The 21,013-nt window shown below is 43.1% G+C and overlaps 1 protein-coding gene across 6 annotated transcripts in view; it reads right to left on the reverse strand.

Moving 5' to 3' along the window:
- Positions 1-21,013, reverse strand: part of LOC139628582 (receptor-type tyrosine-protein phosphatase mu-like) — a 148,179-nt gene that overhangs the window by 20,974 nt on the left and 106,192 nt on the right. For 4 of the 6 annotated variants that reach the window (XM_071490365.1, XM_071490361.1, XM_071490363.1 and 1 more), the window contains 7 exons: positions 20,354-20,571; positions 17,783-17,863; positions 17,038-17,064; positions 13,700-13,893; positions 9,256-9,343; positions 8,327-8,403; positions 3,752-3,788 (listed from right to left, as the gene is read on the reverse strand). In XM_071490365.1, coding sequence (XP_071346466.1) covers positions 3,752-3,788; positions 8,327-8,403; positions 9,256-9,343; positions 13,700-13,893; positions 17,038-17,064; positions 17,783-17,863; positions 20,354-20,571 — 722 coding nt within the window. The remainder of the gene's footprint in view (positions 1-3,751; positions 3,789-8,326; positions 8,404-9,255; positions 9,344-13,699; positions 13,894-17,037; positions 17,065-17,782; positions 17,864-20,353; positions 20,572-21,013) is intronic. The other 2 variants (XM_071490366.1, XM_071490364.1) reach the window with 1 other exon arrangement.

The following is a 21,013-nucleotide window of genomic DNA, read 5'->3' on the forward strand; positions in this document are numbered from 1 at the left end:
AAATCATCCAAAGGAAGACGCCTGCCAAGCTTCAGCCAGCCAATTTATGTTTCCATATGCATGCAGAGATGGAGAATAGGTGAGGAGGAGGTGCCGGGCGGCACTGAACTTGATGACACTCGAAAGGAAGTGAGCATGGCTGATGATGAATAGGTGGCTGTGAACAAATGTATCTCAAACACAAACAACAGCTTTCACGACAGAGGGAAGTTTGATAAATTAAAGTCTCAATCTCAGATCAGTTCGGAAATGACTTTTACACACATGTGGATCCAAAAGTTGAAGTGTGCAAGTTGGCATTGATCACTGCAGTTAATGAATAGTAAATAAGGTTCTTTTGTGATAGTTTTATCAAAGAAAATGCTTCAGGGAATAGATAGTGAAGCATGAAAGCATTCTGAAAAACAGTAGCACTGGTTGATTCTTCAAACTCTTCGTTTTAATCTCTTCAATCTCTTTAATGATCTCTTGTGTTTATGTCAATAACGACTTGTCTGTCAGGAGGTAGTGTTACGTTCTAAGAGCGTCACAAAACCTCTTATTTTGGACATAAGGGCAGATGAATAAAGTGTGTGACCTTGTGACTGCTGCTCGCAACCAGTCTCTTGCCAAAGGTCATGATCATGATCCTTCTCTGATCTTATCCGAGTAGTTCTAGTTTCGTTAACTTGTTACTTTGTGACTGGCAGTGGCTGAAGCAGTGTTAGAGGTTATGCTAATGCTAATAATTGCTCTCTGTTTGGGTTTTTAATTGCTGCCCCCCATGCCGCAAGCTGTCGGGATTGGTTCCTTAAGTTTGTGAAGTTTGAAGCCCTGTCATTGGTACAGTACATTTTCAGTGTGGAAATACTCAGCTACGGTATTGACTGCTTATTTTGCTCATGATGTGATGACAGTATGATCTTGTATCATATAAAAATCAAAATAACAAGGTTAAAAACAATGTTTCAGAGGCGGTCTTTAAAAAACAAATCAACACGTATAGATTTAAATCAAAGCCATCGTCTTTGTAAAGAGCCCCTGCTGAGTGTCTGCTCACAGTGTCAAAGACTTCAGCCACAGCTTATTGGAGAGAAACCGGCTGGAGGAGCTAGAGAGAGCAGTGTTTGGAGTTCGGCGTGCACGGAGCTGAGCTGGAGAAGTTTGGAGGAGTCACTTCACAGAGGAAGAACACCAGTAGGAGCTTCACTTCCAGCTGTCAGAGAGCTAATACTGCTGCAGCCGACTCTGTGTTTTGGGACCGGGCCTGTTCTTCCTTTAAGCGGCGAGGAGTGTGACAGCTGCAGAAATCCCCCAGCCAGGTACGCCGCAGCACTCCTGGTGAACGTGCGTGCATACACACTCACAGGCAAACACGGGCTACGTTCCCCTCTTGCCCATTAATATTACATGCAGCAGACTCTGGCATAATGTACACTCACTTATCATTGATTTGCTCTCTCCCTTTCTATCTGCCAGCCCCCCCCCCACACACACACACACCCCGCTGGGGTTTGAGATGTTAACCTGTAAATAATAAAACTTTTGCGCTGCTGGTGACATTTGCTGCTTGTAAGGGAGGGAAGAGCAGAGGAGGCTGGAGGGGAGAGCTTGATGAAATTGAACCCCTTCCTGCATCATGAATATTTTCCACATCACCAGGAGGATGCGGGCACTTATCAGAGCTGTTTGTACCCTGGCTTCAGAGTAATTCACAGTCTCCACCAGGAAGAGGCTCATGTCTGATCGGTATTTAAACGATCCGCAGGACATAAAAATGGACAGAGGCAAAGCAGCTAACTGAGAGGGGCTGCGCCGCGTGCATGCACTCAATCTGCTAAGTAGGCGAGCTGCTGTTGGTGTTGGTGAATTACTGAGAGTCGGTTGTTGTAGTGCTGCAGCAAAAAAAAAAAGTCCTGGATGAGAGAATGACCTACATAATGACGAGCAGAGCTTGTGTGATGAGGCTTTTATGGAGTGACAGCTGTTCTACCTGCCATTGTCACCTTGACAGAGCAAAGGGACTCATCAATAAACCCCAAACTAATGAGCGCCATTGTAGTTTATAGCATAAGAGAACAGGGACAACATTATCCCACACGTCTGTCATATTAAGCGAACCCTCAACCACCTCCACAACCAATTTATGACAAAGATTTTTTAGCTTATCCAGCACTATTGCGGGTCTCATCATTTTCTGGGCTCCCGCTGGTCCCTGTGGGCTTGAGTGGAAGTGTCACTCACTGAAAAACTTTACTGGGAGGGAGAGAACAGACCCCCCCCCCATTTTCAGGCAACTGTGCCAATGCCCAGGTGCTCTTTTCAGGTGCTACAGTATGCAGTTTGTCTGACTGAGAGAGACAGGTCTGTGTCTGGCTTTCCTATCATCTCTGGCTGCTCTTTGCCTCAGTGTCAGCAGACTGAGCCTTCCTTCCTGTCAGTCTGCCGGAGCTGATGATGAATTATAAAAGGGCCCGCTCTCCCAGAGAATACAGATGTTTCCACACACACATACACACACACTTCCACTCTTTCGCACTGGATGGCTCTACACAGTGAAAAGCCTTATCGTGCTTGCGATACAGTCAATGGAAAATGAGGACTTATTATGCAAGCTCAATGAGAAAGCAGGGGCTAATTAACTTGAATGGAAACACGTTTGGCTTCTTGAGCTTTTCATCTCAAAGAGGGCTTCTGTTTGCAATGTTTCTTTGACTGCTAAACTCCATAGGCATATTTTTAAATGAAATATAGAACGCTCTTAATGACTATAGGACAGTTATAGGAGTCATTATAATCCATCTGAAATCCTTTCAGGGGTGAACGTGCCCGTTAAAGCTGCTTGTTTTTGTGAACTGACGCCCCGCAGGAGAGAGTCGGCACTTGACAGACGGCTTGGTTTTGAGAGTTTGACTCGTTGGTCAGTATATACCAGGTGCCGTGCACACAAGCAGACTGAGCGGCCGCTGCCTTATTGGTATGCCATCTCTTTCTGGAGTAAGAGCAAACAGAGGGTTGTTTTAATTGAGACACTGAGGAAGAGAAGCAATGCACTAATAAACAGGTAATTATGCAACTCCCAGCTCCGCCAAAGCAGATTGTGAATCCATTAAGGCCTCTTCGCAAAAACGCCTCTTCCCTTTTTTTTTTTTTTTTTTTTTTCCCCCTCCACTGATTTTTTTTCTTTTTTCTTTTTCTAAAGTGGTATGCAAAAGCTCAATGCGTGCAGCCCTCTTGTTGGGGAGCGAGGCTCTCGACGCAAAATTCATAACAATTAACCATCAATCAGACTTAACCTCTGGGGTCATGGTAAGTGCTCCTCGCCCTGCGAATCTGCTGGCCAGATTAACACAGTGACAAAATGTGCCTGTACATGTCAGCTAATCCATTTATTTATTCAGCTTTCTCCCAGACTGCCTGATTAATCGCTCCCACACCACTGATGGAAGGAAAGGGGGGAAAGAGACAGAGAGAGAAGGCATGCTGCTCTGCTGGCTCAGAGGTGTGTAAAAGTGTGTGTGTGTTTATGTGTGTGTGCGTATGTGTGTGTGCACTGAGTGGCAACAGATTCCCCGAACGCACACTTGACTGAGCATCAAAGAACAGTTTGCAAGAGAGTATGTAAACAACGACGGGGATGTTCAGAGAGATATTTGCGAACACCTGCAACCCCCCCCCCCCCCCCCCCCCGCAAACGAGCAGGCAACCTTATATTCTCCCACACATTCCAACCCCGGCGTGCCTCACAGTTTTAAGAAAGTTTCATTCTTACCTTGAGTGGCGATGTAGTGATTTGGCCTGTGGTAGCCCTGAAAGCAGAAAAAAAAGTGGGAGAACGTGAGAATCACTTCACTTCCCTCCTACTCGTAAAAGACCAGATGCCGTCAGGTCATTTCTCCCAGAAAACACACACTGACTTTGATACTCTGTCTGTTTTCTGACAGTGAAGGTTAACCCCTTATCGCGCAAACTCACAGCAAACTCACAAACAATACACTTTACGTCGCTGAACAGAACAGATTTCAACTGTATGGCATCCCAGTCAACAGCTGTTGTTGTTTCAGACGCCCTCTTAGAGCACTGCTGCTCCACCTTAAGAGGAATGGTTGGAGAAATGTTTCTTCTGCTCATAAAACACTGTGCACAGTCAGGCTGCCAGCTGTTTGCTTGCTACTGTACGCCCATTCACTTCCTGGTTTCAGCATCTGACTGGCTCATGATGGAGCCTCCTGGATCCAGGACGCATAAATACTCTCCATCACACACTCTATATGCAGCACACCTCTGGAGTAAGCAGCCAAAGTGTTGATAATCCCCAAGATACAACTAACAGCACTGATCTTCACAACAGGCCCCTAGTCTCACGGATTACTCTAATCCCTTCAAGTTTTTATTTGTGCAATTCCTTGTCTTCTCTCCAGAGATATGAGGCAGGAAACAAAACATTAGGACTTAAAGGCTCTTCCTCAGCCCTGCCTCCTCTTGATTTGCCCCCCCCCCCAAACCACCCCGCTCCCACCCCTGCTGCTCTGCTTATCTCACTCATATTCAATTTAACTTGGACTGTGATTAACGCTCCTCCAATGAAGGGAGAAAGACACAAAGGATATTTTCCTCACTCGCTCTCTCTCATCCACAGGGCTCCTTCAGCTATTCAGCTGTCCTCCATTTTTAATGACTTCTTTATCTCTGGACTGAGGAGGAGATTTGTTTGTGCTTTCATGTATGTTCTGTCAAGTAAAGTGGAGGCCCAGTACGGCGTCGGATTAGAGAGGGAGAGACAGAGAGAAAGCAAAGGGCCCTGACAGTGACTGTCAGGTGAGTAGAGCTTACTATAAACGGACTTGCAGCTTTTTCTAAGCACCATGCATTAGGTGCACAAGAGTGTTTCTTCGACACGAAGATAAATGCAGAAATGTCAGTGCTGAACTTATTAATTGAACGGGATTTGTTTTCCAGGGATGTGTAAATTACTAAAGAGGAATCAAATATGTGTTCTGCTCTTTGTATTTTGCAGCATTGCTTATTACAATGATCATTTACATTAATTTTTTTCCCAGTAACAGTAGGGTGTTGAGTGTCTAAAATATGCAGCATGAAGTGTTTTTGCCCGTGGGCATGAATTTGTATTTTCAGTCTGAATATCATTATACAGCCCACTTTTGCGAGTATTGGGTGCCAACCCTCTGACCTGGAAAATTCATTTATATACTACTTGCTTTCCCAGATTCACTTACACAAGGAAAGGAGGAAGTGCTTCCTTCATCACTGGCAATGTTTCATCCTCGTGCTGTACTACAAAGTCACAGAGAGGGGTAAGGCCAGATTACTCACAGGGCAAAGCAAGATTTGTGTGTCACTTGTATTGTGGTAATTTTAATTTACTGCAATAAGCATAACAAGCTCAATATCAACTTAATTATAAGGGCCTTAATGTGCTTCACTGGCTAGATTGCCCTCCCATCTTGAATAGCAGTGGTACCCGAGCTAATGATATGATCAGTTAAAGGTATAATTTCAAATATATGTGTTTATTTTTCTGTAACTTTGCATTTCTGTTTATTTTTACATAATTTGTGATTTTTTCTTCAAATACTAACGTGGGTTGAAATGCTCAAAGCTCATGTTAACTCCAGGCCGGAACCTGTGACCAGACGTTTTCTGGTAGACACAGATTTGTGTTTGAAGGGGCCACGAACCAAAAAGGCTAAAAAAAAAAACAAACAAGAAAACATTGTTGTAGACGGCTGGGTGCCAAAATTTACAAGCTGCACTTAACTCAATGAAACTGTGTTTAACCAAATAACCATAAGCTGTGGGTCAGTAGGGGTTCAGTTCAGTCCCCCCCGCCCCAGTGCTGGATTAATCTCACCAGGGGAGGTGATGGTTGGGTGTACAAAGTGCAAGACCGTGTTTTGTCTCCTGTGTTGTTAGTCTTAGGCTGTAAACGCACTTGGAAAAATCATGGTTTTGGTTAAATATTGAAAGATTATCCTCCTCAAGTCTGTGAGGTTTTACTAATGTTTAACCAAGACCAAAACCTTTCCCTTTGCCAAAACAAAACCATGCACATCCTGCTTAAGTTTCCAGGCCCAGCTTTTGTAAGGGAAAACAAATAAAATACATTTCCTCATTATGTTGATAAAAGATGTAATCTTGATGGTTTTATGTTTTTTATGAGGCATATCTGCCTGATGAAAATTAGTTGTAAATGAACATGAACATTTTGGAGACAGGGGGTCGCGCTCGCAAATGTTATGGCAGCACTGCATTACTTCAGTGTATGATTCCCAAACTCAGCAAACCTTTTTGTGCCCCGCGTGCACGCAAACAGAACTGTGCAGACAACAGGCCATTACGCTGTGTCTCCTAAATGCTTATGAAAATACTCAATCAACTGTGGAGAGGGGAAACATACCCGGCTGCCTCTGCTTACTCATACATGACTCCAAATAATCGGCAGTATAAGAGAGCACAATAACAAACACTGTGGGAAATGTTCTACACATAAGAGTTTATTGGGCAGGACAAGCTTTTAGATGGGTTAAAAAGCTTTCTGAAGAGCAAAAACATCATTACCCATCTGCCTGCATTTCTACTAAGTACTTTTCCCAATGAAGCTGGCAGAGCAGTGCAAATCCTTTTTTTTTTCCATCCTTTTTAATATGCGTATATTCTTATCTTATAATGGGGCGCTCTCTATTGTGAGAGTCTTCTCCGCAGCATCCCTTTTCGCAGCATAATGGACCATAAACTGAATAGTAGGAAAGGTAAATAATTTAAGCCCCCTGCATTTGCCGTGGCACACCTTGCATTATGAATTTATGTTTGAAGGCGTAACAAGAGATTACAAATTACCACATTAGAGGGGCGGGGGGAAGAGAAGATGGGAGACGGAGTGAGTTCTCTCCTAAGCAGAAAACCACTTAGGGAGTCAGGTACATCACCAGCCCATTACACATGGAGTGGAAGCATCTGCTCAAAGAGGCCAATGAGCGGCTGTGATTGGTCACATCCTGCTACTAACACTGCTATTAACAGCAAATCAGGTCAGATCAGCAGGTTCCATACTGTCTGAGATAAGTGAGTTAGATCTGTTTTCAACGGGAGGCATGTCTCATGCCACTTTTTAATGACTTTTACTTACTGTAAAGGTATGCCGTGTCACCTAAGTGCATGTAAAAGCTGTGCTTGCAAGTGCTCTCCTGTGGTAGGAAGTATAACTAAACCTCTGTACAGGAGGTAACTGCTGCATCGGGTTTGATTCACTATGCTATTGAGGAGGTTTTCAGGTGGAGGAGAAGGCAGCTGGGAAGCAGAAGAGATGCTGATACAGCTCTGTGATCCTTCCACGCTGCCCTCGCTTGACGAATGACAACGATGGGTTGTTTGTTCAAATGCTTCAAAATCACCTATGTTTACATTTCTCTTACCAGGGACCACTTAACCACAGCAGAAGCAAAGGCAGCAGTAGCAGTGACTTTGTTATTGTGCAGAGAGACATCTTAGGAAGGGGAAGGGGGTGGAGAGCTGGGCGTGCAAATAGTCTGTCTTTGTCACCAGAGATCACAGTTTCCATGACAGTTACCGCTGCTTGTCTTTTAACCAAGACCACAACTCTCCCTGAGCCTCCACCGAGTGGTTTTAGTTGCCTCAGCTTAACCAAACCTAACCTATACATCCATTTGGTTGTTTTAGGTATGTGGAGACATGAAATTGTATTTGACAGATAAAAATCTAACAAAGATCAATGATTCAATAAAGCAGCAAAACAATTATAAAAAGCCATAGTAATGATTTTAACTTGTTTAATCTGTGTATGTGCTTTGTTTCTAACTGTGATGTTCAAGGCAACATGTTGTGATTCTCTTTGTGTATCTTGTGTTCTTGTTTCAGTTTTATCCGTCGTTATAACTTCGCTAATTAATCCTCCATGACACTTCTCCCCCTTTTCTTCTCATTTCTGGTTCTCAAAATGTGCTCGTGCTGTTGTTCAAAGCGAAATCCAAAACTATAACCTCAGTTTCCCCTGTGTGCCCGTTTGCCTTTTCTCTCACCCAGCGCTGTCAGCCTCTGATCTTTATTCCTCTTAATATATCCAATGAATAGAGTCAAACAGAAGCCCCTCTAAAGTTGAATATAAAGGCAATGTGTGCGTGTATGACTGTCCCTGTGTGTGTGTGTGTGTGTGTGTGTGTGTGTGTGTGTGTGTGTGTGTGATGGGCAGGCAGCAGGGGATGCGTAGTCCCCAAGGCTCCCCGTGACGGCGGCACCAGCGCCCTCTCTCTCCCTGAGAGGAAGCGCAGTGACCTTTGCGTCGGTGGCGCTGGCTGGTGTGTGTACTTACATCAACGTAATTTGCATTAATGTAATCGGAGCTCTGTTCCCCCTCCAGGGCCTGCAGCCTGACACGGGAGTGATCATCTGGAAGAGAGGCAGAGAGGAAGAAACCAGCATTGAATTAATCATATTAACGAGAGCATCAGGAGAAGAAAAGGGGGCGAGGGACAGAGACAGACAGTAAAACACAGCAGTAACGACAGAGAGTGGTGGTGGAAGAATGACCAGAGTGTACGTTACACACTGTGGGAGCTGTAGTGATGCAACATGGCTACGGTCACGTGACTGTTTGTGTCAAATGACAAACACAGTGATGCTGCTGTCAGTTTAAAACCTTGATCATTTGAACCAAATGAAAATAAAATTGCATTTTTGGAGGGTTGCTGGAAGACATGAAAAACCACAACTAATGTACTTTGAACATGGACTGATGCAGACCTAACTGCTAAAACTCATATCCCTTATTCAAATGCAAATGAAAACGTCGATCTGTTTTCTTAAGTTATCAACAAGTAACGAGAGTCACCAAAAGTTGATCTTCAAGGTTTTAAAGCGACAGTAGTGATTGGAATGAGAGGAGAGTTAAAATGACATTTCCAATCAGCATTAATGGACAAATTTGTATCATGGCTCAGCTCAAGTTTGGATAAGTAATGTGAATTAATTAGAAAATCAAATTTTACATTTTTACAAACACTGCTGAGGCTACATGTTATGTGCCGCACAGCTTATTTCTCATAACTGAGAAAGACGCTGCAGGAAGATGAATATAAAAGTAGATTGGAAAGGTCAAAGCTGCTCTCGTTGGCTGATAATAAAACTCTGTTTGAGCAGCTTATAGTTATCCAGAGTCACAAGACTGGCCAATAAATCAGCCGGAAGAATGGGAACGGCACACAAAAATTCATGAGCTCTGAGGAGGTGCTTTGTACACACATGCAATAATATTCCCATATCGGTTCTTCATGCGGTTCTCATCCTTCTTGGCAGAGTCCCATGGTGCTGACTGTCCTTCAAAAAAGCTCTGAAAAGACAGAAAACAGAGAACAGAGAAGGGGGGGGATGAAATATGGTGTCATGTGTGAGCACTGTAAATGATAACCAGGCTAAAGCACACAGTCTTCCTCTTTCAGCTCAAAAAAAAAAAAAAAAAAAACAGAGGAAGGGAACATTGCAACGGAAAGGAAGACACACCGAGAGAGAGATATATTCACATAATTATTAGACATGAAACACAGGGAGGATGGTGTATCCCGGGAAGCTGTGTCAAACAGCGAGTGCCATTAGGGCAGAGGCGGCGGGAGTCACGCTCAAACCTCTCCCCCTGCGCCGCTCTGCCGGGCGGAGCCACCGCAGCGGCTGCCTGTCTGCCTCATCTGAAGGACTCAATCAGCTCGTGGCGGGGAAAAATAAAGCCAGCTCATCATCCGCAGATCAAAACTGCTCCGCTCAGATTACCCTCATGAAATATTTATCATCTCTCGCTGGGGAGATTTCCATTCTGATGGCACACCAGGCACAATTAAGCCAAATTATCAAAAATACATCTCCACTGCCAGTCCACTGCTGTTCGGCAGGGGCGGGCGGGTTTGGCTCCAAGCAGACTAGCCTGAACAAAAACATGTTATTGTTCTGCCTTTTTGTTTTTTGAAAGGTAGCTAATGCACGTTTAAGAAGTCAGCTGATCCACCAGAATGCAGGCCATCTGCAAATAAAGATCTGAGAGCATTTGTCGAAGGTTAAACAGATTGTTTGCAGAGTTCTTTTAGTGTGATTAGCCCGTCTGAGACAGCTGCACGCACTGTCTTCAATCATCACTGCTCTAGGACTTGATGGTTTCATTCATCTCTGTGCTATGGCAGGCAGCAGGCCATTTGTCTAGCAAATAAAGGCCTTTCAGACACCACACAAGGACATATTCCTGTATGAAGTCCTAAGGATTAGTGATTTCACTGAGAAACAGCTTTAATATGCTAAAAATACGTCCCATCCTGCCAGTGGAGATGGAAGCATGTCTCAGAGATAGATTACATAAGCCTCTCCTCCTGTGGCAGTATGTCTTGAGTAAATGCACAGGCCAATGTCATTCTCTCTGCCAGTCTGAAGGATACAGGTCTAATATTAAGCACCTGAAGACAAATCATCTTCAAGCTGAAAGGCGTTACCTGGCAACTTTATAATCGCTCTCTCTTAAACTGAGTGACCCTGCCTGTCTCAGATGCTACAGTCTCATTCCTCCAGCTGTTTGAATCCTAAACTCAGAAAAAAAAACAAAAAAACAATTATGGTGATAAAGTAGTTTGTGTCCAAAGAGACAGAAACTATATAAAGGTTTTAAATTTAAAGGCAAACACACCCACAGTGGGAATAATTGGCTACCTGAGATTCACCAGACAGTGATAGAAAAACAACGGATGGCTCAATGTGTTAAAACTTCTTTTTTTTTTCTTATGTAGCAAAGGTCTGCGATGTGTTTTACTTCACTACATCTGCACGTAGTTTTCCACCATCCTCAAATTATTCCCACTGGCCCAGATCCAACTTAGTACGTTTTTAATTACAGACTACCTGCTGTACTCCAGTCCCAGCGCAGTTTGTCAGTGCATTGCTGTTTCTTTGCCCTCGACCACATATTGAAAGTGTAAAGCACATTGCTTTCTCTGCATACAACCACTATGGGAAAACCTACACAAGGCGGGAACAGAGCACTTGACATACACACCATGGCAAAAAAAAAAAAAAAAAAAAGAAATACAAAAGGGTGGTAACACAAAGAAGCAGAATTGTTTCTTCTGAATGAATTAATCATCTACTGTGTGAGAAAAGGAGACTCATTCAAACTGACTAGTGCTCATTTGTGGTGGGAGTTTTGAGAACTTCAGGTTTCTCACTGTGGGATAAAAGCAACACACCCCCCCCACACTGAAACAAGCTGAAAACAAGTGGAACACAACGACAACATCACATTTTTTCGATGCAGTTGAAAGTTGTTGTCTGCTTCCTGTTTGCTCACTGTGTGTCAACGTGCAAAAGAATTTACACATGCAAAATATTTTATATTTTCTTCTAGCTCATACCAAACATGGCTTCATAAAGCTTTTGCAAAAGTATACACCATGAGTTTGCAAAATGGGAAGTAACATTTCCCTAATACCAATCATATTATCGATTCAGTAGTCCACACTGCATATAAACTTGGTTGCTTTGGCTATGTGATAATGAAACACACTAAAACATTTGTTGACCAACACCTCAACTGTCAGAAATTGCTTGTTTGAGTCATTAACATCCCCCAAATCAATCAGTTTTTACATTATATTAGTTTTGAGTTACTCTGGACGTATTGGTAGCACGCATGCTTTTGAAAAGCTTTGTAAAGCAACATCTGGATTAAGTCGTGGAGCATTTATGGATCTCACCGTTCCTGATTGAGAGAGGAGATTTCATAAACACATTCTCAAGACATGACATGACAAAGGCTAAAAAGAAAGATGTCACCGTTTCACACATTTCATCAGTTTGGCAACTTTGCATAGCTTCTGTTGGTAAATGCCCTTTTCAGATGTGATCATATCTGTGAGATGTTTTAATCCCACAGGGCCCTAAAAAAAAAAAAAAAAACAGCCAACAAGCACCATCAATCTGTCAGGTTTGTGATATCATCTACAGGTCTACAAAAAAAAAGCAAAAAAAAAAAAAAAACTCACAAATAACCAAAAGTATTGGCTTACCTCGTTTATCTGATCCAAAGTTAACGTACAGATTAACAAGAAGCATGGGTCAGAGAGAGATATAGTACAGTGTAAGTCAACAGCTTTAGAGGTGCACTAGGCTCCAATCTTATCAGCAAAAATAAACGGTTAAAAAGGGCATTGACCTTAGGACAGATTGATGTAGAGAAGACAGCAGCCGAACACAACATACAAATGAATCGCTCTAGCCAAGAGAGAATGAGCTCCGTTATACACTGTGAGCATTTCTTTTGCAGCAGGCTGTGGACAGCTAGGTGACAGCAGGGTGAAGGGACGGAGGCCAATCGTTCGGCGCGCCGTTGCTTCCTCTTGATTGACTGTTATGCGTCAGTGCAATGCTGGCCGCGTGAACCCAAAACACCTTTATCCATAATGGATTAGGCCCGGAGGGCAGCCCAAAGCGCTCCAGCCCTTCAATGATCTGATGCTACAGGTAGCAATGGGAGGCTGCATTATTTAATTCTGTGGTCATGAGGGGGAAGAGGGGAGTTAATTACTGATAAATCTGGCCCACACATAGTAAAAAATAAGCAGGGAGGGAGATGACGGGCGGGAAAGGAAAGCAAGGAAGGAATGCAGGAGGTGTAGATAAGTGAGCGACTGAAGAAAAGGCAGGACAGACAGGAGAACACATAAGAGGTAAAGGATGTAAGCTGAGAGGATGGAAGGAGATCTGATGCAAGTTAAGAAGAGAGAGGGTGAAGATGGGGAGAGGTGATGAAGAGAGAAAGAGGTATAAGTATAAAAAAGTGGGAAAGCTATCAGTGAGAAGGGCCAGTGTGACGTGAGATAGACAGACTGAAGTGATACGGATTAGATTTTTAAAAAGACGGATTTAAAAAGTATAGCTTGAAGCCACTCTGTTACAACCTGGCGTCGGGGTGAGATGAGGCTGTCTGGTGTGGTGCTGAGGGACGGCGAGGAGGCTGGAGCGCCGCCAGACCCTGCCAGCCTCCCCCACACTAATGAGAGGAAATGAGAGTGATGCTCTTCTGGGGAAGAATCTTTTGTTTTGGTGTCAGATTATGGATGCTGTTGTGTGACAACAGTCTTCAGAGAGCAGCAGGCTGCCATCGCCGGTTGCCTAATCGGACCTGATTCAGACGAAGGAGGGAGAGGGCATGGGCTAACACGTAGCTAGCTGCTCCTCACACCTTTTTGGAGGAGGGCGATTTTTTATTTTTTATTTTTTTTGCATTTCATATTAGTCTATGGCTGAGACTCCAAGGGGAACTGGAACAACAGCATTTGACACAAACACACACACACAGACGCGAAAATGCACAGTCGCTGCAAACAACATGGAACAGATGAACAACAAAACGAATCACACCGTAAACACACTGAGACGGGTACATTAACAATTTATCATAAAAGTGCATCTGGGGAGAAACAAAACAGCTCTGCTGCGTGGTGCAAAACAGACAGAGAGACAGACAGAAAGAGAGAGAGAGAGAGAGACAGACACAGAGAGAGAAACACAGATTAAGCCTCGTATTAGACTGATAAACATCTCCACTCAAGAATCTCCATGGAGACGTTACAAGTCTACTACGAGGCTTTATTTGTGTTCGCAACCTTTACAGCAGGGGGAAGGAGCGGGGCCGACAGCTTGGTCCACGTCCTACCTCATACTCCTCCTTGAAGCCGTAGCCCTCGGCGCACTTCATCTGGGTGATGTGCTGGAGGAGGTCTGCCACGCGGATGGCCGGGTGCAGCTGACCCGTCTGGTACGGCACGTCGACGGGCTCGCGCTTTCTGAGAGAGTGAGTGTGGGACTGCACCAGGCTGCTGGTGTCGCTGCCCATGTTCTGGCTCTCGTCTGCGGGAGACAAACACAGGGACAGGCCAGGGCAGGTCAGGATGGAGAGGTAGGAGCTCACCTTGCGTGACTTATTAGTAGATTGTTATAAGACATGTACGGGTGACATAATGCTTGAAGCAGTAAATGTCAGCGTCAGTTTACGAGCGTGTTGTCATATAAGACTGAGAGAAGTTCTCTTGGGGTTGTCAGTCTTCCACCAGTCCATATCTCAATTGCAATTGTCCCCGTTGACAGATGGCACATTACCTCATTTACTGTTAAGCATTATGTCACCACCCTCCAGATTGACAAACAACTCTCAGCTAGTAATCTGTTTGTTATGGATGGTCATAACAACACAACATCATTGAGTAATATGATGAGTCATGTGGTGAGAAGGTTCAGGTCCATCTGTCTCAGTGTGTGGCTGGAAGATATTTAATATCGTAAGCCTACTGTACTGTACAAAAGCCTATAGCCATTCAAATAGGAGGCTCTTTAAGTAAAGCGCTTACACTATGAGCATTCAATATGGCTACTGTCAGAATAAAATGCACCTGTGTGCCCTCAACTGCAAGAAACAGTGCAGAGCAAAATTCCACATGAAGATACTGTACAACTTTTTTTTTTGTTTTTTTTGTTTGTTCACTGGCAGTACAGTATGTCGGTTTGGGCTGCAGCTCATGTTGCGAGTCAGAGTCCATTCCAGCTCTTTCATACTGTAATCCAGTCAGTGGCAGACATGAGGCACAGATGCTGTGGGGAGCCAGCGGACGATGGAGGGTGTCCATAAACATGGAGGAGGAGGATGTGAGGGGGTGCGGTGGGCCACAGTGAGCATGTTGCAGCAGGCACCGTCAGAAGCATCACACAGACACAGCGTGAATTCGACCCCCCCCACCCCACCCCACCACCACCACCACCCGTTCATCCCCCGGAAAATGAAAATAAAAAAAAGAAAAAACAGAAATTCAAACCTATAAAAAGAAATTAAAAAAAAAAACAACCCAGAAGGGAAGCGGAGATGGGAGGAGAATGCATGGGGTGATGCTGCCATGGGGCACTGTACGTACTTTGACCATGCTAGGCTAATGGTGGCTTGGTGGCACGGTACGGAGGGTGGTGAAATGCTAACATGTCCACTGGTCATGCAATAAATGTCGTAATGTCCATGTCAGAAGCAGCCTCTGACTGTTGGCTCGCTTTCTGAGTAAACACCACCTCCTTCCCCCAACCCAGGGCCCACTTGGGAAAACTTACCATTAATGGGCACTTTTTAGATAGCAGATACATAAGAGGTTACGTGTGTAAAGAGAAAGAGAGGAGAAGAGAGAGGAGAGAGGGGATAAGCAACAATACAGCATGAGAACCTGTTACAGTAGAGTGTTTTAGAGCTACGCTATCGGGCAAGATCACATGCCTTCCCTAGTCCAAACTGCCTCGCTAGAAAGCCTAGTCAAGGGGGGATGTTGAGTGGATGGATGGGGCAATTTCAACAGTGCAAGACAAAAGTAAAAGAACAAAAAGAGGGAAGTCATGGATTTCAAGGGAGAAAATAATGGTGAAATACTGGTTGTCTTTGGAACAAGCTCTAATTGTTTCCGATCCGTAACCTGCACATTCTAATGAAGCCAATTATTTTTTGAGTATTCTGACATTTTGAATTTCTTTCTCTAATTGCTATAATTATAATTGCATGTGCTGGTGGTGACACCTGTATTTATACCAATTTTTTTCTTAAAAAAAAAATAAATAAATAAAAAAAATCGGAACGTGCGATGAAATCAAAAACATTACCAATCCTCTATGATCTAATCAGTTTTGATCATTAACCTCAACTGATGAGACAATGCTGTGACTGAATGTGTCACAACTGAAAGCATGTAACCTTTTCTGGCTGCTGTAATTTCATGTTAATTGTTTCATGCTTTATTAAATGTGGAACTAACATAAGCAGCTGTCACAGCAGCGATGATGAAAGACGCTGCTCCGAGTTACACTAATGTGAAAAAAGAAAGAAAAAAAATATAAATATATATATGCCCTAACTGTAAGTTGTATACTTAAAAATGCAGTTGTGGTGCTTATGGTGAAGCTGGAGTAGTGTTGCTTATTGCGTCTTTCTTCTTGGCCTTGAGTATTAAATTATTAGAGTTCTAGTGCCCCACTTAGTAGCAACATTATGTGCTCCGCTGGTAGGAAAGCATCTGCTCGTATAAGATGCTGCACTTTGGGCTGCTCTGCATATTCAACAAAGCCCAGCAATAATTAACAGAAGAACAAAATGCTTTTTTATAATTCTATTTTATCACTGAACAGGATGAATAAACACTGGCAAAACCAAAACAAAAACAAGTAGGTCACTAGCAGTTAGCCAAAGGCAGGGGGAGCGACATTAAAAAGAATAATAGAAAAGGTTGTTGTTTTGGAGGGAGGGAGGGGAGTTAAATGCGTAGTGAGGAGAGAGGGGAGGGAGGGAGGGAGGGCAGCACAGCTAATGCTAGACTTTACATGTTTAGACCGAACGCAACCCGTTTTGAAAATTTTTGGTGAGGGGGGGCTTAGAGAGACTGTTCTTTTTTTTTTTCCCCCCGTCTCCCTCTCACACTGATTTCTGTTTGTGTCTCAGTGCAGCTGCTATGGCTTCAGCACACTGTAGCCTTGGCGCTGGGGCAAACTGCCCCCCACCCCCCCCAATTCCCCGTGCCCCCCTTCGACACTCCCCCACATCCAGTCCACATGTCTGTCCATGCATATGAGAGGTCAAACACGTATGTGACATCACACGCACGACACGCAATGCGGATGGGATGGAGTGAAGCCAGCCTCAGCCCAGGAGAGCCCCTCGTTGGACGGGGAGGGGGAGGGAGAGGAAGAGGGGAGGAAGGAGGAAGGGGGGGAGAGGAGGAGGAGGAGGAGGAGGAGGAGGAGAGGAAGAGAAGCAGCAGGCAGGTATGAAGGTGAGGAAGCCATCTTTAGAAAAAGAGCCAACCAAAACCAAAAATGGAAAAAAAAAAGTCTGTGCTTTTTTCTTTTTTTTTTTTTGTCCTCACAGTAACGTCTTCAAGCAGCCATCTTATGAATGTAATGTACTGTAATTCTCTTTAACATTGAAGTAAGAATAAATAATCAACAGCAATGGGAAAAGAAAATGTGTCTCACCTAAGATAGCAGTTGGCACAAAGGGATCTGCTCATACCCCCATAACAAGTGCAGAAGTTGGAGGAGGAAAGAGAGTTGCAGTAAATAAAAGAAGCCAAGATAAGTCCACAAAAAAAACAATAGAAAAAAAATAACAGACAGTTTTTTGGTTTCTTGCCAAGCTGCATAACAAGAAACGTATCATATTTTCTAGAAAGAAAAAAAAAAAAAGCTAATTATACAGTAAGTTTAGTTGATTATAAATCTAGCTGCCCTTTGCTCCATCTAATCAATGAGCTGTGATCTGATTACATAAGACATACAATTATGGATACTATTTGGAGAAATTGAAGTCATAATTGAACAGCTAAATTCCATCTTGGCAAAGTGATAGAAAACATTTTCTGTTATAACCAGAGATGTAGCAGCGTGCAAACCCATCTAAAGTCAATTTATCTACCTTCTCATTTGTGAAATTGTTGTCTAATTTTTAAAGCACATATGAACTCTATTAGGTAAATTCATATCACACATAACAGCCTTAGTCTGTACTTTACATAATAAAGAAGTCGCACTGAGAACTTAAAAAAACAAATTCATATTTGTTTGAAAGTATTGTCCCATATTAAATAATCCCACAGCTTTTGCAGGTTGCATGATGACTGAATTTGACACCTTCTGGTTTCACTCAACATCACTGCTCATGTAGTAAGTACTTCTTTGTTGACATACGGGATAAGCGTGAGGAAATACAGTGTATGTTTACCTGGGTAGTAGGAGTTGGTGGGGATGGAAGTACTGAGGGTGTTGGCTTTAGGCAGCGTGAAGGAAGAGGGTGATGATCCAGCTACAGATGGAAAACAAAGAACACAACACATCAATAATTTAGCATCACTTAATAGTGGACAGGGTATTTAGCACTTTAACTCTGAGTAAAAATAGCAATACCACTGTATAAAAATACCCCAGTACATTCCCGCTTTCAAAACTACACTTACAGGAACTTGTCACTGAAATTACAAGAAAACCTGTTTACTCACATACCATAGGGCAAATTGTATTTTTCAGAGCACAAATAAAATTCCATTCACCTCCATTGTATGGCAGTGGCAGCTGAAATCTCAAGAGACCTTGAGCAAATTAAACTACTTTACTAGAGGTGGGAAAGAAATGTGTTTCTTTGTGACTTCGGTGAATGGAGCCTTCACATAAAAGCACAAAAGTATTAGATGTAAAATTTACTCAGCCCTCTGGAATCCAGGTTGAATTGCATTAATTTTTCCTGACTGACCGTGCATTCATTTTTGTCTATGTTTGATACCATCTAAACCACATTCATGGTTTCCTGCTTTTTTTCCAGCAGAAACTCATCTGTAAGTCTTACATCTCATGTTGTCAATCTCACAATGTATAAAGCTGCAAGGAGCACAAAACACATAAAAGTTGACATATACATATATCTTATTTTGTTACCAACAATCCATAACCAAAAGATGGCTGAAGCTCTCAGCAACACTGGTAAGTAAACAGCTGCTACTTATAATTAATACTGACTAACTAGTACTACTGACTTAAAGTACTTTATATACTATTGGGTCTTTATTTGATAAGGATATTACATATTTTACGAGATAATAGTATGATTTATATATAAACATATATATAACTGTGGCTGTCCAACGAATTTGGGCCTCTAAAAAGTACAGCAGTGTAAAGTAGCATAAAATAGAAGTGGTTAAGAAGTGTTATTGGAAATTTCCCAGTAGTGCTTTAGCTGCAGAGCAGAGCAGTTCTCATATGGACAATGGAGTAAATGCCCATTTTGCCATTTGGCAACCCGGTCTGTCACCTGGTCTCACAACATAATAAGGGCTTCTCGTGCAACATCAACAGAGCCAACTGTCACTAACAGGGTTTGGGTTATGAGTGCAGTATGTTCAGGAGTAGGCTATAATCTGCCAGCCATGATGTTTGGAGCCAAAATGACACTATTGACAGTCATGTAAGGTCATGGAGAGCTTGACGGAGCTTAAAGTACAATAAAGACGACATTACACTGACAGCCAGAGTACGAAGTCATGCATTTGAATCATGTGCGCTGGCAGACAGATTTGAACATCCACACTAACAGACAGTTAATCAAGGTCAGAGCATCTTTGGGGCTCATCCCCTGCAGGGGTGCGGAGACAGAAGCTGCTGTAGAGTTTTAATCTGATGGTTTTGCCTGGGATTATACCAGGTCAAGCCCTGGGTGCAGACTTAGCCGAGCTGTCCATCAGCAAAGTATTAACTTTAACCTGGGACGGAGAGAATTAATAGGTTATCGCACCGCAGCACATCTAGTACGTGTTGTGTGTTTCCTCCATGAATTGAAAACAGAACGGGGAGTTGAGCACCTCACGACAGACCTCTAGAAGCTTTGAGCTCAGTTTTAGGTTTTCAAGATGTCTTGCTGTCTTGTTGATCAGAATACCAGACCCCTTTCTGGCTATTAACCAGCATTTACACAACTATTTCCACAGCTGACCAACTATAGTGCAGGTTTCAGCAATGGAATCCTTTTAGTAAATCATTAATTTGCTGATTTAAGTTTACTTTTACCTAATTCAACAAAAATTAATTGGAGAAACTTAAGAAATTTGAATGTGTAAAATGGGTAGGATACACCCTTGAGGGCTTGTGAAGGAGGATGAATCTCTAATTGAGGAAAAAAAAAAATCATATCAAAGTCTTTTCTGTCCAATGAAAGTAAATTCTCTTTTTTGAAGAAGCCGTTTCCCTACTGACTTCCACCAGCTCTGGTAACAACAGGCAGTTTTTTCAAAGGCGACAAAATTACTGTCAAATCGTTTGCACGGACTGAATAAACTTGTGGGTAGAACAAGGCAAAAACAGAAAAACAATTGGGTATGAAGACAGTTCTTCATTAAAAATCCATTTTCAAAACTAATTTCTGCAGCTAGTTGTGGTAAGAGATAAAAAAGAAAATAAAACACCTTTATAAAAACAGTTTTGATGCCCATTGTTCCGCAAAATTTGAGATTTTACATAGGAGAAAGTCAAAACAATTATGATTCCATGTCACATACGTTCAAATAATAATAATTAAAAAAACCAAGAATAAGTTGTTTTTCTTTTTTCTTTTCCTGAAAATGTTCCTAAAGTTCACTTGGAAGAAGACCAAGATTCACATTTTCATCCTGCCCCAGTGTGAATACATCCTGTGCAGCCAAGTCTGATTCCTTTCTCACCTGACCAAACCAAATAAATTGCTTCCAGCCTGCTCGGCGTGTGTGACTGCAAAAAGGCAGGTAGGCTGATGCTGAACCCATCTTACCTCGGCCGTTGAGCGTGAGGGTACACTCGCTGCGGCCATTGAGTGTGAGCGCACACTCGCTGCGGGTGTTCAGCGTGTGGTTGTGCGTGTCCATGAAGGAGAGCGCCTCGTCACAGTTGGTGCCCTGCTCCGTGTAGCTCTTGTCCATGGAGTTGACCATCACTGTCATTTCCTGGCGGGTGCTGTTCAGTGTCTCCTTACGCTTCTTAGCCAATTTCCTTCACAAGGGGGAGATATAAAAACAAACAATCAGACAAAAACCACCAATGACTGCGCCTGAATTGATCTGATATGATACTGGCAGCGATGACTCATAGATGTAATGAGATGGCTGAGCTAATGTGCCCCAGGTTGTGGTCACATTAGGGTTTATTAGGCTCCAGATGCTTTTTGACGCAGTGAAATATAAATCCTTGAGAATGTGGAAAGGTGTGACACCCTAACCCAAATACATCAGAGGCCCTGATTTAAAATTAGCTTATATAGTATTTGGGGGGCGGAAGAATTAGAGTTGTGAACGGTGAACTGAAACAGTCAACCTGCTTTTATTGACCTACTTGGAGTTGATGTGCCGGAGCCTACAAGCAATCTGCTCCTGATCAAACACCATTACAGCATTGTGTATGGAGTAAACACACAGACACACACACATGCACAAAT

The sequence above is a fragment of the Trachinotus anak genome, unplaced genomic scaffold, assembly GCF_046630095.1.
Source record: "Trachinotus anak isolate AG129_WGS33_773 ecotype Australia unplaced genomic scaffold, CSIRO_AGI_Tana_v1 ptg000012l, whole genome shotgun sequence".
In the NCBI taxonomy this organism is placed as follows: domain Eukaryota; kingdom Metazoa; phylum Chordata; class Actinopteri; order Carangiformes; family Carangidae; genus Trachinotus; species Trachinotus anak.